The sequence below is a fragment of the Suricata suricatta genome, chromosome 12 (genome assembly GCF_006229205.1).
Source record: "Suricata suricatta isolate VVHF042 chromosome 12, meerkat_22Aug2017_6uvM2_HiC, whole genome shotgun sequence".
In the NCBI taxonomy this organism is placed as follows: Eukaryota; Metazoa; Chordata; class Mammalia; order Carnivora; family Herpestidae; genus Suricata; species Suricata suricatta.
In genome coordinates, this window is record NC_043711.1 from 6,154,481 (window position 1) to 6,168,137 (window position 13,657).

General features: G+C 49.5%; 1 protein-coding gene across 1 annotated transcript in view; it reads right to left on the reverse strand.

Moving 5' to 3' along the window:
* MUC16 (mucin 16, cell surface associated) overlaps window positions 1-13,657 on the reverse strand; it is a 78,949-nt gene that overhangs the window by 59,430 nt on the left and 5,862 nt on the right. Inside the window, 6 exon segments of the mRNA XM_029916526.1 lie at window positions 1,430-1,497; window positions 1,598-1,722; window positions 2,797-4,737; window positions 5,140-6,423; window positions 10,187-10,300; window positions 12,577-13,230. Of these exon segments, the coding sequence (XP_029772386.1) occupies window positions 1,430-1,497; window positions 1,598-1,722; window positions 2,797-4,737; window positions 5,140-6,423; window positions 10,187-10,300; window positions 12,577-13,230 (4,186 nt within the window).

Here is a 13,657-nt window from a genome sequence, read left to right on the forward strand (position 1 = left end):
CAGAAGGCTATATATGACTCTCGATTTCAGGGTCATGGATTCGAGCCCCACGTTGGGTGTACAGATTACTAAAATAAATAAATAAACTTAAAAAGTGCAGAAGCAGATAGCCTACTGTCTTACTGTCTTTTACTAAGACAGGCATGAAAAAGATCTACAAAATGTGAACAATGGCCCTCTTCTTATGCTTTGGGGGGGGTAGGGAGAGAGGGCAAACATGGCTGTTATTCATAAAAATAATGTGATTGGTGTTAACATGTAACAGGTTTATTATTTTAAATAAATTAGTGAATTAATATAGCATTTGTCTTAATTTCAAATCCAGTAAATACTGGCAGATATAACCCCCAACTCCAAAGGCTCTTTGGAGTTTTGAGTACTTTGAAGGATGTAGGGTGTTGAGTCCAGTGACCTTGGGCTCTGCTGTATCGTGGTTGAAAGGAGGGACTCAAGAACTGGAATCTCTGGGTTCAAATCCTGGCTCCTCTCAAGATCTTGACTACTCTGAGCCTCAGTGTTCTCTTCTGCAATGTGGGATAATAGTCACGTTGTAGAGATGAAGTGAAGGAAAACATGTGCATCACCTAGATTCTTGGGTGGCATACTGTGTGGACAGCATCATCTTACCGGTGCCCCCATCTCATGGGGAAGTGGGGGCCGCTGGGGTGGGTGGAGCTCACTTAGGATGGTTTTAGTCTACACAGTCCAGGAACCTCTCCTCCAGGAGCCGTGTGAGCAGAGGACCCACCTCTCTAGCAGGATGACTTGCCCTGGCTGGGTGCAGGACCCCAAGGAGAGGTCACAGGGTCGTGAAATGCAAGGAGAGGGTTCTGAGCACACTGACCTCAGGGGACAACAAATGGGCAGAGACAGAGAGGAGAAGACAGGCCATCTCTGTAGAGTTCAGGTCCATTTGAGAGTTTTTAAGTTGCAACACATCCTGCCAGTATTCAACATTTGGCTTGTTTCTCCCTTCAGTTCTGTGTAACTTCCTTTGGAAAAGTCCTGATCTCTTTTGAAGGAATATACTGCTGAGCCGCGGTGTCCAGAGTTTGTCCCCAAGAGGGCAGGCGTGAGCTGGGTAGGTATAGTGCCAAGGATTCTGGGGACACGGTTGGCAAAGATACTACACTGACTAGTACTACGAGATCCTATCGGACATTCACAATGGGCTAGGCGCTGAGTGATTAACAACCCAACGGTAGCACCACTCTGTAGATAATGTGATTGAAGCACAGAGAGGTTATGCAACTTGCCCAAGGTCACACAGTTAGCAAGTGAGAGATCAAGGGTTCAAACCTAGATGCTTTGGATTCACTATGACAGACTGTCTCTTGGCAAAGGCCCAAGGCTGAGGTTGACTGAGATGCGGGGGGACCAAGGAGGGACAGAACTAGGGTTTCTGTAGGTGCTTTGGAAGAAGACTCACCTGAGCAAGGTCAGCGTGCAGCCAGTGTAGAGGGAACCAACACTGCTGTTTTTGAACAGAGTCCTGAGCTGGGAACAAATGAGAGAGCGTGATGAGCTGGAGGGGCCGAGACTGCAGGGGGTGGGGGGCCTGGGGCGAGGCGAGCGTTGAGGGGGAGGGGGCTCTCACCAGGTGTTGCAGGTCTCTCTCGGTGGCACTGAAGACCTCAGAGCCCGAGTTCCCCATGTCCTCTGTGTAGCGCAGGTTGGTGATGGTGAAGTTGACAGTGAAAGGCATGGAGAAAGGGGCTGCGGCTGTGGGGGCGGGGAGAGTAACACAAGGTCAGTCCCTAGGCAGGCCTCGGCGGGGGTGGGGTGGGGGGGCTCTGAGGATGCACCTCAACCCCAGCGCCTTGCGGGGGGTTGGCCTAGGCTGTCCTGCTTGAGAACACATCACGTGGCAGTCACCGTTCAAGACCCTCCCACGTGGGGTGACCAACCATCCCAGTTTTCCCAGGACTATCTGGGTTCCTGGGATGCTGACTTCTGGCTGGAGAAGTGAGACAACTTGGGAAAACCAGGATGAGCTGGTCACCCTCCGGCCACCTCCCCTCGGCTCTCACCACTTCGGCACCCAGCAGCTCCTGTATCTCTCTGTTGCAGGGGACTGAATGGGCCCCTGAGGCGCATCCTGCTAGCAATGACTGATGGGTAAATATCCCAGCTCCCCAGAGAGGATGACTCCAAAGTTCATGTTCTACGCATTCCCCTCGGGTTCCCCTCCGGCCTCCAGACCTGATAAACTTCTGCTGTTCGAGGCACCCAGGGTGTGACACTTCATGACTGCCGCTCTAATGAACCAGTGCGCAACATGACCATACCGATTTTAGTATGTACTCCAAAGAATTGGAAACAGGGACTCGAACAGATACGTGCATGCCCACATTCATAGTGGCGTTAGCCATGGTAGCCAAAAAGCAGAGACACTATGGGTGTCGGTCAACAGATGAATGGACAGATAAAATGTGGTCCATCCATACGGATGGAATGTCATTCCTCCGTGAACAGTTATCAAGTTCTGACACGCACTACAATGTGGAAAAACCATGACGACATTGCACTCAGTGAGATAAGCCAGACACAAAAAAATCAAATACACCGTGTGATTCCTCACACACGAGATATCTAAAACAGGCTAATTCAAGAAGACGGAAGTGGATTAGAGTTGCCAGGGGCTGAGGGGAATGGGAAAGGAAAGCCAATGCTAAGGACAATGTTCATATAATTGTAAATAAACTGATGTCACTGAATTATACATCTAAAATGGTTAAAATAGCTAATTCATATTCTATACACATTTTTACCATAGTAGAAAAAAGTCATTCTTACTTGTTTCTGGAGTCACACTCAGAGAGGTCAAGGTGGACATCCCAGGTGAGGTCTCGGGGACAAAGGGACTTCCCACAGGTGTACTGAAGGTGGTTGTGGTCTCTGTCATGACGGGGCCTGAACCTGTCACAGCTAAATTAGTCACCTCAAGAGTTGTGGTTTTCAGGATAGCGGTTGGACTCAATCCTTCTGTGTGGCTGGTTTTAGGTGGTGTTGGGGTCTCTGATGCTATCAAGGTCACAGTGTGCCCTGTGACAGTCTTGGGCAATTCCAGGAGTCCATGTGAGGTCATAGGTGGGGAGGGTTCTGTGCTCCAGGAAGTTAAGGTGTGAGGCTCCCCAGTGGTTGCAGGGGTACTGACGGCCCCAAGAACACCAGCAGTCAAAGTTGGGCCACCTGTGCTGGCCTCTGATGTAGGGCTGGTGGCCGACAAGTCTGTGGTCTCCAATAACACATGGGAAAGAGCTGACACTGAAATAGTTGTGTTGATGTCTGTGGCAAGATGGGTGGAGAGTGAGGTTGTTTCTACAGGAACACCAGGTGAGACCTCTGGACCCAGATCAACTCTGCTGGTCTCGGTCGGGGGTGTGGTGAAGGGTGTGGTTTCTGGTGGACCGAGGGAAACAGTCTGAATTGAACCAGGAAAATGTGTACTTGTCTTTGGACTGGGGTGGGTGACCACGAAGGCTGTGGTTGCTGGTTCACCAGGAGAAAGAGTCAGACTTGGAACAGTCATATTGGCATCTGTCTCAGAAGCAGGAATGTGGGAGGTCCCCATCTCTGGTACACTGAGAGAGACAGTTGGAGTTGGAGCCACTGAACTGGTTTCTGCTCCACGGCTGGTGGCTGTGGAGCGTGTGGTGTCTGGTTCCCCTTGGGAAAAAGCTGGAGTTGTTCTGAGGACGGTCGGGCTGGTCTCTTCAGAACGAGTGACTAGTGAGACTGCTATACCTGTCTCCTTAGGAGAAACAGTCAGAGTTGGAACAGCCGAACTGGTTTCCGCCCCTGAATGGGTGACGCATGAGGCTGTTGTCTCTGCCTTTTGTGAGGAATCAGTCAGAATTGTAAACGTTGTACTGGCTTCTACCCCAGAACTGGTGACCAGTGAGGTCACCAGCTCTGGCACAGTCGAGGAGGCAGCTGGAGCTGAGCTGGTCTGGCCCTCAGAATACATGATTGTTGAGGCTGTGGTCACTGCCTCACCAGGAGAAATAGTCAGAGTTGGAATAACCATACTGGCATCTTTCTCAGAACCAGTGGCCTCTGAGGTCACCATCTCTGGTACACCAGCGGAGACTGTTGGAGTTGGAACAACTGAACTGGCTTCTGCCCCGGGGCTGGTGGCCATAGAGTGTGTGGTATACAGTTCACCATGGGAAACATTGGGGGTCATCCTGGAGACTGTTGGGCTGGTCTCTGGAGGATGGGTGACCAACAAAACTACTGTATCTGGCTTCCCAGGGGAAGCAGGAAGAGTTGGAACAGCTGAACTGGCTTCTGTCTCAGAGTGGGTGACCCATGAACTTGTGGTCTCCAGTTGACCTGGAGAAACAGTCAAAGCTGTAAAAGTTGTACTCGTCTCTGGCCCAGAACTTGTGGCCAGTGAGATTTCTACCCCTGGTATAGCAGTGGAGACAGTCGGAGTTGGAATGGACAAACTTGTCTGTGCCCCAGAACTGGGAGCTATTGAATGTGTGGTATCTGATTCACCATGAGAAAAACTGGGTGTTGACTTGGGAACAGTTGAGCTGGTCTCTGCAGGATGGGTGACCAGTGAGGCTGCTGTATCTGGCTCCTCAGGGGAAGAAGTAGGCAGAGTTGGAGCAGCCGAACTGGCTTCCTTCTCAGAATGGGTGACCCATGAGGCTGTGGTCTCCAGTTTGTGCAGAGAATCAGCCAGAGTTGAAAACGTTGTATTGGTCTCGACCCCAGAACTGGTAACTGTTAAGGTCACGAACGCTGGTATGCCCGGTGAGATAGTTGTAGCTGAAAATGAACTGACTTCTGCCCCTGGAGTGGTGGCTGTGGAGAGTGTGGTATCTGATTCACTAGGGGAGAAATTCGGAGTTATTCTGGAAACAGGTGTGCTGGTCTCTGAGGAATGGGTGACCCGGAAGTCTGTCTCTGATTCATGTGGGTAATCAGTCAGAGTTGGAAAAGTTGTACTGGTCTCTGCCCTAAAGTTAGTGACCAGTGAGGTCCCCACTCCTGATACACCAGGGGAGACCGTCGGAGTTGGGATGGAAGAACTGGTCTGTGTTCCAGAATGATTAACCCATGAGACTGTGTTTGCTGATTCTCCAGGAGAAAGAGTCAGAGGTGAAATAACCTCTGTCCCAGCACTCGTGGCCTGTGAGGTCACCATATCTGGTACATCAGGGGAGACAGGTGTAGTTGGAACAGCTGAGCTGGCTTCAGTCTCAAAGCTGGTGGCTGTTGAGGGTATGCTGTATGATTCACTATGGGAAACACTGGGAACCATTGGGCTGGGCCCTGAAGGATGGGTGACTGAGGAGACTGTTGTGTCTGATTCATGCAGGGATTCAATCAGAGTTGAAAAGGTTGTACTGGTGTCTGTCCCAGAACTAGTGGCCAGTGAGGTCACTGTAGCTGGTGCACTGGATGAGACAGTCATTGTTGGAGTGAATGAACTGGCTTCTACTCCAGGAGTGGTGGCCATTGAGAGTATGGTGTCTAATTCACTTTGGGAAAAATTTGGAGTTCTTCTGGAAACAGATGTGCTATTCTCTATGGAATGAACCCATGAGGCTGTTGTATCTGGCTCACCAGGGGAAACAGTTGAAGTTGCAACAGTGGAAATGGCTTCTGTCCCAAGAGAGGTGACCTGCGAGGCTGCTGTCTCTGGCTCATATGGGGAATCAGTCAGAGTTGTAAATGCTGTATTGGTCTCTGCCCTAGAACTGGTAAGTGCTGAGCTTCCCACCCCTGATACACCAGGGGAGATGGTTGGAGTTGGAATGGCTGAACTGGTCTGTGCCTTGGGATGGGTAACCAATGAGGCTGTTGCATCTGGCTCACCAGGGGAAAGAGTCAGAGCTTGATCAGCTGGGCTGGTCTCTGCTCCGGAATTGGTATCCAGTGAGGTCACCAGCCCTGGCTCACCCGGGAACACACTTGGAATTGGAAGAGATGAACTGCTCTGTGCCCCAGGTTGGATGACCCATGAGGTGGTGGTCTCTGGCTCATCTTGGGAATCAGTCAGAGTTGAAATTGCTGTACTCATCTCTGCCCCAGGACTAGTTTCCAGGGAGGTCACCACTTCTGGTATGCCAGGAAAGACGGTCAGAGTTGGAACTGCTAAACTGACTTCTTCGCTAGGACCAGTAGCTGTTGGGGGCGTGCTGTCTGATGCACTGTGGGAAACACTCACGGTGGCCCTGGAACCAATTGAGCTGGTCTCTGCAGAATGAGTGACCCGTGAGGTGGCGGTCCCAGGCTCACCAAGGGAAATGGTCAGAGTTGGAACAGCTGGACTGTTCTCTGTCTCAGAACTAGAAACCAGTGAGGGTGTAGTCTCTGAGCCTCTACTGAACACAGATGGGGTTGTCCTGGGAACCTCTGTACTGGTCTCTGCTCCAGGTATGGTGGCCAACGAGGCTGTCATCTCTAGAACATCAGAGGAGATACCTGGGGTTGAAGTGATGGGTCCTCTTGTGCTTGTGCTGGCCGTTTTACCTGATGTCCTGAGGACAGTCTGTGTTCTCGAAGTGGAAGTAGAGACAGTAGCAGTCAGAGCTGCTGTAGAGGTGGTCTTCAGCGATGTGGACTCTTCTCTTTCCATCCATTCTGTGGGTAGTCCTGTGAATTGGGGGATGGACACATGGTTTGGACAAAATAATTGCCGCTTACTGGACTGGCAAGAGCTTATTTTTTCTCCACATGAGAAAAGGGAGAGAAATGTCTCTGCCTGGGGTATATGCTTCTAGAAGGGGAAAAGAAACTGTCAGTGGCTTTCCTATACCTTCCTTTTCTCATGTGGTGCTGTAACTCCATGAGTTCTTAGCCGCTCCCTGTTCCCAAATGTTGTCTGTCCTCTCCAGCCCCCGAGCCTTTTCTTAAGGTTGTTTCTCTTGTCTGCCTGGTCCATCATTTATCGTATTCCTTACATCCTGCCCTTCTTCAAACTCCAGCTTGGACCTGCCTTTACAAATCCATTTCAGAATTCATCTCTCCCTCTTTGATACTATTTCCTTATCCTCATGTCTGAATCTGCACAGTGGCACTCCTCACAGTTTGGCTTGGTGATAGCTGCTCTTAGTCAGAAGACTGCTTGGCATATAGTAGGTGCCCACAAATATTTGCTGAATAAATGAGTGAGTGAATGAATGGATACGTGGATGGAGGTATGCAGAGAGAGGTCTTCTCTGGCTTGAGAGAAATCATGTATCATCGTGCTTATGAGCTTGGGCTCTGGAAGAAGGTAGTCCTGCACTCAGATTCTAGCTCCCCCACTAAATGGATGTGTGACCAAACCTTGCTAGACTTCCATATTCTTGTCTGTAAAATAGGTGTAAGTACAGTGGCCATCTCAGAATGCTGATAAAATGCACCAGGTATGGTGCCTGGTCCACAAAACTACTACTGCTATCACTATGCTACTGATTCTACCACCTGCTGTTCCTGGTATTACTACGGTCACTGCCACTACCTACTGTTACTGTGGTTGACTACCACTGCCACCTATTACCATGGTTATTATTACTGTTACTACTACTATTACCTACTATCACTGGAGTTACTGCTGCTATTTTTACCACTACTACTATTACTACTACGTTTTGTATTTCCACTATAAAATCAGTGATGACTTGGTATTTGTCAGGAACCATGCTAGACCAGTTCCAAAACTGGCCAGGGTGACTGCAATTCGGATTCTGAAGACGAGTAAAGTCACACTGGCTGAGACAGCAGCTACTGACTGAGGCTTAAAAAAAAATGGTCCCCGGGAAGGAGGGAGAACCATTGGGAGGCTTCTCCATAAAGACCACAAAACCCACTGGCTTGGTCAAGGGAAGAAATAAAGGCGACTTGGACTCTGAGGGGGGAGCAATGTCCCTCTCCTACTAAGACCATCTTAAAAAACCACACTTCTGAAAGGGGATGTACTAAAATGCTCTGTATGTATTTGGTGATGATGAGAAGGAGGAGGAGGAAGGGGAGGAAGAAGAGGAGGAGGAGGGGGAAGGACAATTTGCCAAGCACCTAGCGTGCTTTATCTCTCTGATACTCATCAGAGCATGTAATATACATCATATTATTCTTGCAGCCATAGACGAGAAAGACAGAAACTCAGAGATCATCATGTGCCAAGGTCACGCGGCTGCTGGCTGCTGGTGTGGAAATTTGAATCTCACTCTGCCTGAATCTAAACCAGCACTCTTTAGCACTGTAATATAGAATTCCCTACCTGAAGTTCAGGATCCTGCGGGAGCCAGGATGAAAAGAGAAGGAAGTAAGGAGAAAATGTCCATCTGGAGAGGTTACACAAAAGTCCTCTAGTTCAGTGGTTCTCAAGCCTGGGGTAATTTTGGTCCCAGGGGAGACTTGGCAATGTCAGGAGACATTGTTGGTCATGGCAACTGTGTAGATGGGGAGGGTGCTACTGGCATGGAGTGAGTAGAGGCCAAGGATGCTGCTAAACACTCCACGGAGCACAAGAAAGCCCACAAGCGATTATTTGCCTGGTGGGGCTGAGGTTGAGAAACCCCACTCTATGCTGAAAGTAGTCAATGAATACTGTTAGCGATTCCTCATAAGCTTTGTCATCTAAGTACTGGTCCCCACCTGAATGGAACCCAGTGATTCACTGCTCGGTGACCTGACACAGTCAATCCTGTCAATGCCCCACTTGTATCCCATACAGTGACCCCAGTGGGATCCTGATGCACCCGAGGGCTCTCACTCAGCCTGTGTGTGTTGGGGTGCGGTGCAGGCTGGAAGTGGTGAAGGTTACAAGTGCAGAACCAAGCATCGTACAGCTGATGATAGAACAAAGTTGGCTGACAAATGTTCCAGCTGCTTCACTCCTCGGATTAGACAACACTATGGTGTTCTATGCTGTCTCCCTGAGCTGCCCAGCAGGGCTGACACTGTTGCCCATAGCTGTGGCCTTGATCATGAATGCACCTTGCATTGACTTCCTTTCCTTGTCTTCTCCAGGGCTTCCTGAAACCATCCCCCACCTCTGGCAAACCGCTTGTCCCATATCCTTAACAAGTTTGCTTCTGGGGGGACCTAATCAAAGATGGCAGATCACAGGGTAAGACTAATAACCTGACTGGGGGGGGGGGGAAGGGTGACTCTGTCTAAAGCCTGCATCTTGGAAAAAGGCTCCAAAATGTACTGGTAAAACAGACTGGGCTCCAAAATTCTTGGGAATAGCTCAATGGGTATGAGGAGCTTTACATTTTAACCACACCTATACCTCTTAAACTTTCAGACAGAACAATAATACTGAGAAATGTTAACAAGTGCCTTGTAGAAGGAAAGACTCCACAGTCAATAACGGAGTAAAACCCTAGGTTGAATAAAGCCAAACCAATTTCTTTACAGTAGGATTTCTCAGAGCCTTTAATACATTTATGCCTGTTATGGTTCTTTAGGAAGTGCAGCATGTTTGCCAAACTTTTTTTTTGGGGGGGGGCCACAAAATTCTTTGTCCTTTTGCTAAAGGGTATCCAAGCATTACCAAGCCTGGGGAGGTCTCCTGAGTACTGTTTTCCGCTGCTCTCTCCAGGGTCATTTCCCACCACTCCATCCTTCCATCTCACACTTTAGCAAAGGTGAATTGTTTGCACCTCCCAGATATTTCCAGCGTTACCCCTCTCTGTGCTTTTGCATGTGGCTATTCCCTCTATCCAGAATGTCTTCATCACCTCCCTTTGTCTTTCTGGTAAATCCCTAGTCTTGCCTTCAAACCCAGTTCAAAGATTATCTTCCCCATGAAGCCTTCTTTGAATAGTTCAAATACCGTTTCATTGCACACATTTAAATTTGCATCACAGAAATTTTGTTCCTTTTTTGCTTCGTGCTGGTCTGAGAGCTCCAAGGGTACAGTGCCCAAGTATTCTCATGTGTGTCCCCTCAGCTTACGGCACAGTCTCTAACACAGGGAAAGCGATCAGTAAGCATTTTCAGAATTAAGTTAATTTAGGTCATATTTGTGAGACTGGCATATCCACCATTGAACTAACTCACTACACATGTTATGAGGAAAAGAAAAGCGGTAACATCCACCTAGGAAACCCCCAGACAGAGAAGCCCATGGCCACCCCACATGATTATCTCTCTTAAGAGACATTTCATCTCTCTGGAAGAGGAAATAAGGTCACAAGTGGGTTTACTGGGAGGTAAGCAAAGGTGAACCTACCTCTAGGACTAGCAGATGATGTGGGTGCCACATGTACATGGACTGGTCCTGTGGCACCTCCATGGGCTGCTTCATTGGGTATCATTGTGATGTGCTCCACAATGCCATCAGTCCCTGAGGGTGAGGGTGGAGAGGAAACCCGGGTTATTCATCTCATCCAGAAGAGGAGAACTCTCTAAATGGATCCACTTCATTGACTCCTACAACTCAATTCTTCTCAAGTCCATTATGGACTTGAGCCAGGGCTATGTGCCATGAGTGACCAGGCCTATCCATTTGCCCATTCATCCACCCAAAGATTTGTCCATCTTTCCTTCTACCCATCCCTGCATGTACCCATCCATCCTTCCTTCTTTCACTTGTCCATTTTTTATTCTTTTATCCTTCCATGGATCCAACCACTCTCCTACCTTCTTACCCCCTGCTCATCACTTGCTTACTGAACATCCATATATTTGTTTCTCCAATGCCTAGAACAGGATAGATCAACACATGTTTGCTAAAAGAGTTTCTGTGCAGTAACAAACTCCTAAATAACTCCTTTATACCTCTCCGGGAAAGAGTCATTTCCCATGAGCCCCTAATGATGGGACTGTAGGATCAGTGGGTCCTTACTTGTCAGCTGTGTTGAGTGTGGAGGAAGCTGAGAAGCAGTCGTCACTGTTCCTAAGTGAATCTGCTCTGTCATCCCGGGGTCCATACTGGACAGTAAGGATGTCCTGACTGGCCTAGTCCACATCTCCGAAGTAGTGACCACACCCAGGGGTCCTTCAGCAGTGCTGCTGTCTGTGCCAGCGTTGGTGCCCACCATGTGCAGGGTAGCTGGTGAGGAGGTATTCCCCCGGGGCACTGGGCTGGTTGAAGAATCTATGGTAGTGGAGGCCGAGGAGGGGAAGTGTGCCGAAGCTGATGAAGGTAGACTCTCTGCAACAGTGGACGGAGCATCTCTAGGGCCTGGTTGTGTCTGAAACGGTGGACTGGCCGAGAAAGCAGCTGAGCTGGCACCCGGAACTCCAGATGTAGCTGCTGACGGAGAAGGTGCCAATGGGTTAGCCGAAATGGTCTCAGCTGAAGAAAGCATCACGGTGCTCAGGTGAGGAGTGCTGTCTGACACAGACACAGAAAGCTTGGATTCCGGGAAGGTGGTTACACTGGCAGACCCTGCAAAAGAGAGAGATGCATAAGAGAGAGATCCACCAGAATTTCATCACATGGCCAAGATGAAGGCTGCTCTCAAACCCATGTTTTCCCAGTGACATCAGGCTTGGAACCCTTTAAAGTATGAGTGGAGAGGGGGTGCCTGGGGGGCTCAGGCAGTTGAGTGTCTGGCTCTTGATTTTGGCCCAGGTCACGATCCCAGGGCTGTGGGATTGAGCCCCAGTCAGGCTCTGTGACAAGCGTGGAGTCTGCTTGAGATCCTCTCTCTTTCTTCCTCTGCCCCTAGCCCCTGACCTCATGCATACTCCCACTCTCTGTCTCTCTGTCTCTCTCTGTCTCTGTCTCTCTCAGATAAAACAAAACAGAAACACATTTAGTGGACAGAGGAGATAAAGGTGTGTTTGAAGGTGACAATAAAGTAGAGTCTAGGGCTATGAATGTCTCCTGCAGACCAGGAGAAAGGTGGGAAAGTGGCCCTGCCTTAGTGTTCTGGGGCTAAAGAAGACGAGTGTTGAAGTGGAAATGCCCGTCTCCTCCGTGGAACAGACAGTACTCATTGGATAACGGGCTCATAGGAAAAAGGTGCCACATTGCAGAAAGGCTAGACTACACATCAATTACAACTACCTTTGTGAAAAGAAATTTATATCCTTTTAATCTGCAGTAATGTCAATGGTGGCCATTGTTTCACAGGAGGTGCTCTTCAGTAATAGAGATAAAATGATTAAAGATCCCAAGACTATGAGTAACAAACGCTGACAAATACAGGGCCAGAAATGAGAAGTGGGGTCAGAGGAAGAGGAAATAACTTTCTAATATCAGGTATTGTGAAAGAATTTAAAGAAAGGAAGTGTGAAGCATGGACCACTACCAAAAAAACAAAACCAGGCTTTATGAAAGAAAGAAAGAAAGAAAGAGAGAAAGAGAGAAAGAGAGAAAGAAAGAAAGAAAGAAAGAAAGAAAGAAAGAAAGAAAGAGGAAGGAAGGAAGGAAGGAAGGAAGGAAGGAAGGAAGGAAGAAAGGAAGGAAGGAAGGAAGGAAGGAAGGAAGGAAGGAAGGAAGGAAGGAAGAAAAGAAAGAAAGAAAAGAAACTCTTGCTGAAAGTACTCTTGCAACATTCTACATGCTATGGCTCCTCTCTCACCCACTAAAGTGTGAGTCACTCAGCCACCAACTGTGGTTAACGTGTCCAAGATAAGGGTATCCAGTGATGGGTTCCCTTTCTCCGGTACCTTTTTCGGTGATGATGGTGACTTTTCCAGTATCAACACTAGGGGAAGAGGTAGAGAGCCCAGCGTTGATTCCCGTGGAGATGTCTGGTGACATCGTGGGCAGAACAGGGCCAGGGGTGGACGTCCTGCTGGGGAACATGATGTCTGTCCTGGAGGCCTCAGCACTGGTACCAGTGGACACCTCAGAAAGGACAGTGGTTTCCTCTGGGGCTGAGCTGGTGTGCAGGGACATGATGGTTTCCTGTGGTTCCGGGACCAGGGAGGACTTTGACTGTGTCTCCGTTTCTGTGGTTCCAGAGAGGCCAGGCATTGGTGTGGAAGCCATGGTGTCCCCACCGAGGGAGGAGGTCTCAATGGGAGTTGTGCCTGGGGCTGTCTCTGAGCCAGCTGGGGCTGAGGAGTGCGCTTCCGGTGAGGAACTGAGGGTCCCCGCGTGGGTCTCCACTGTGCTTTGGACAAGGTGAATGGCCTCTGTAGTGGCAGAGGCCTCAGACATGGTCTGGAACTCTAGTAATGTGCTAGTCAGAACTGGGGATGGACTGGTCAAAGCTTCTGAGCTCGTGCCCCACGTGCTGGGGGTCCTCATCAGGCCAGAGGTGAGAGGTGAGGTGACAGGAGCAGGAGAAGGGCTACTGGCTGGCAGCATGGGGGACACTGCAGAGGAGGAAGTCATGGCAGGTAAAGACACCAGGGAAGATGGAGAGCTGATGTCCTGCTCGGAGGAAGGGCCTGTGTGCAACTCATTCTCAGAATGTCTGTCCACACTAGTGCTCAGCTCTGAGTGCGTCTCTGCCCACAAAGCTGTGGCTGATGTGTCCCAGGCTGTTGTGCCTTGGGATGTAGCTGGCTGCGGAACTGTTTTGGTGGCGGTGGATATGGGTACAGATTCTGTGATGACAGGTGAGATGGAGAGCCTGTTGCTGATGCCCGGGGGGATGTCTGGTGACATCGTTGGCCGATCAGGTCCAGGGATGGATGTCCTGCTAGGGGAGATGACGTGTGCGCTGGAGGCCTCAGCACTGGTACCAGTGGACACCTCAGAAAGGACAGTGGTTTCCTCTGGGGCTGAGCTGGTGTGCGG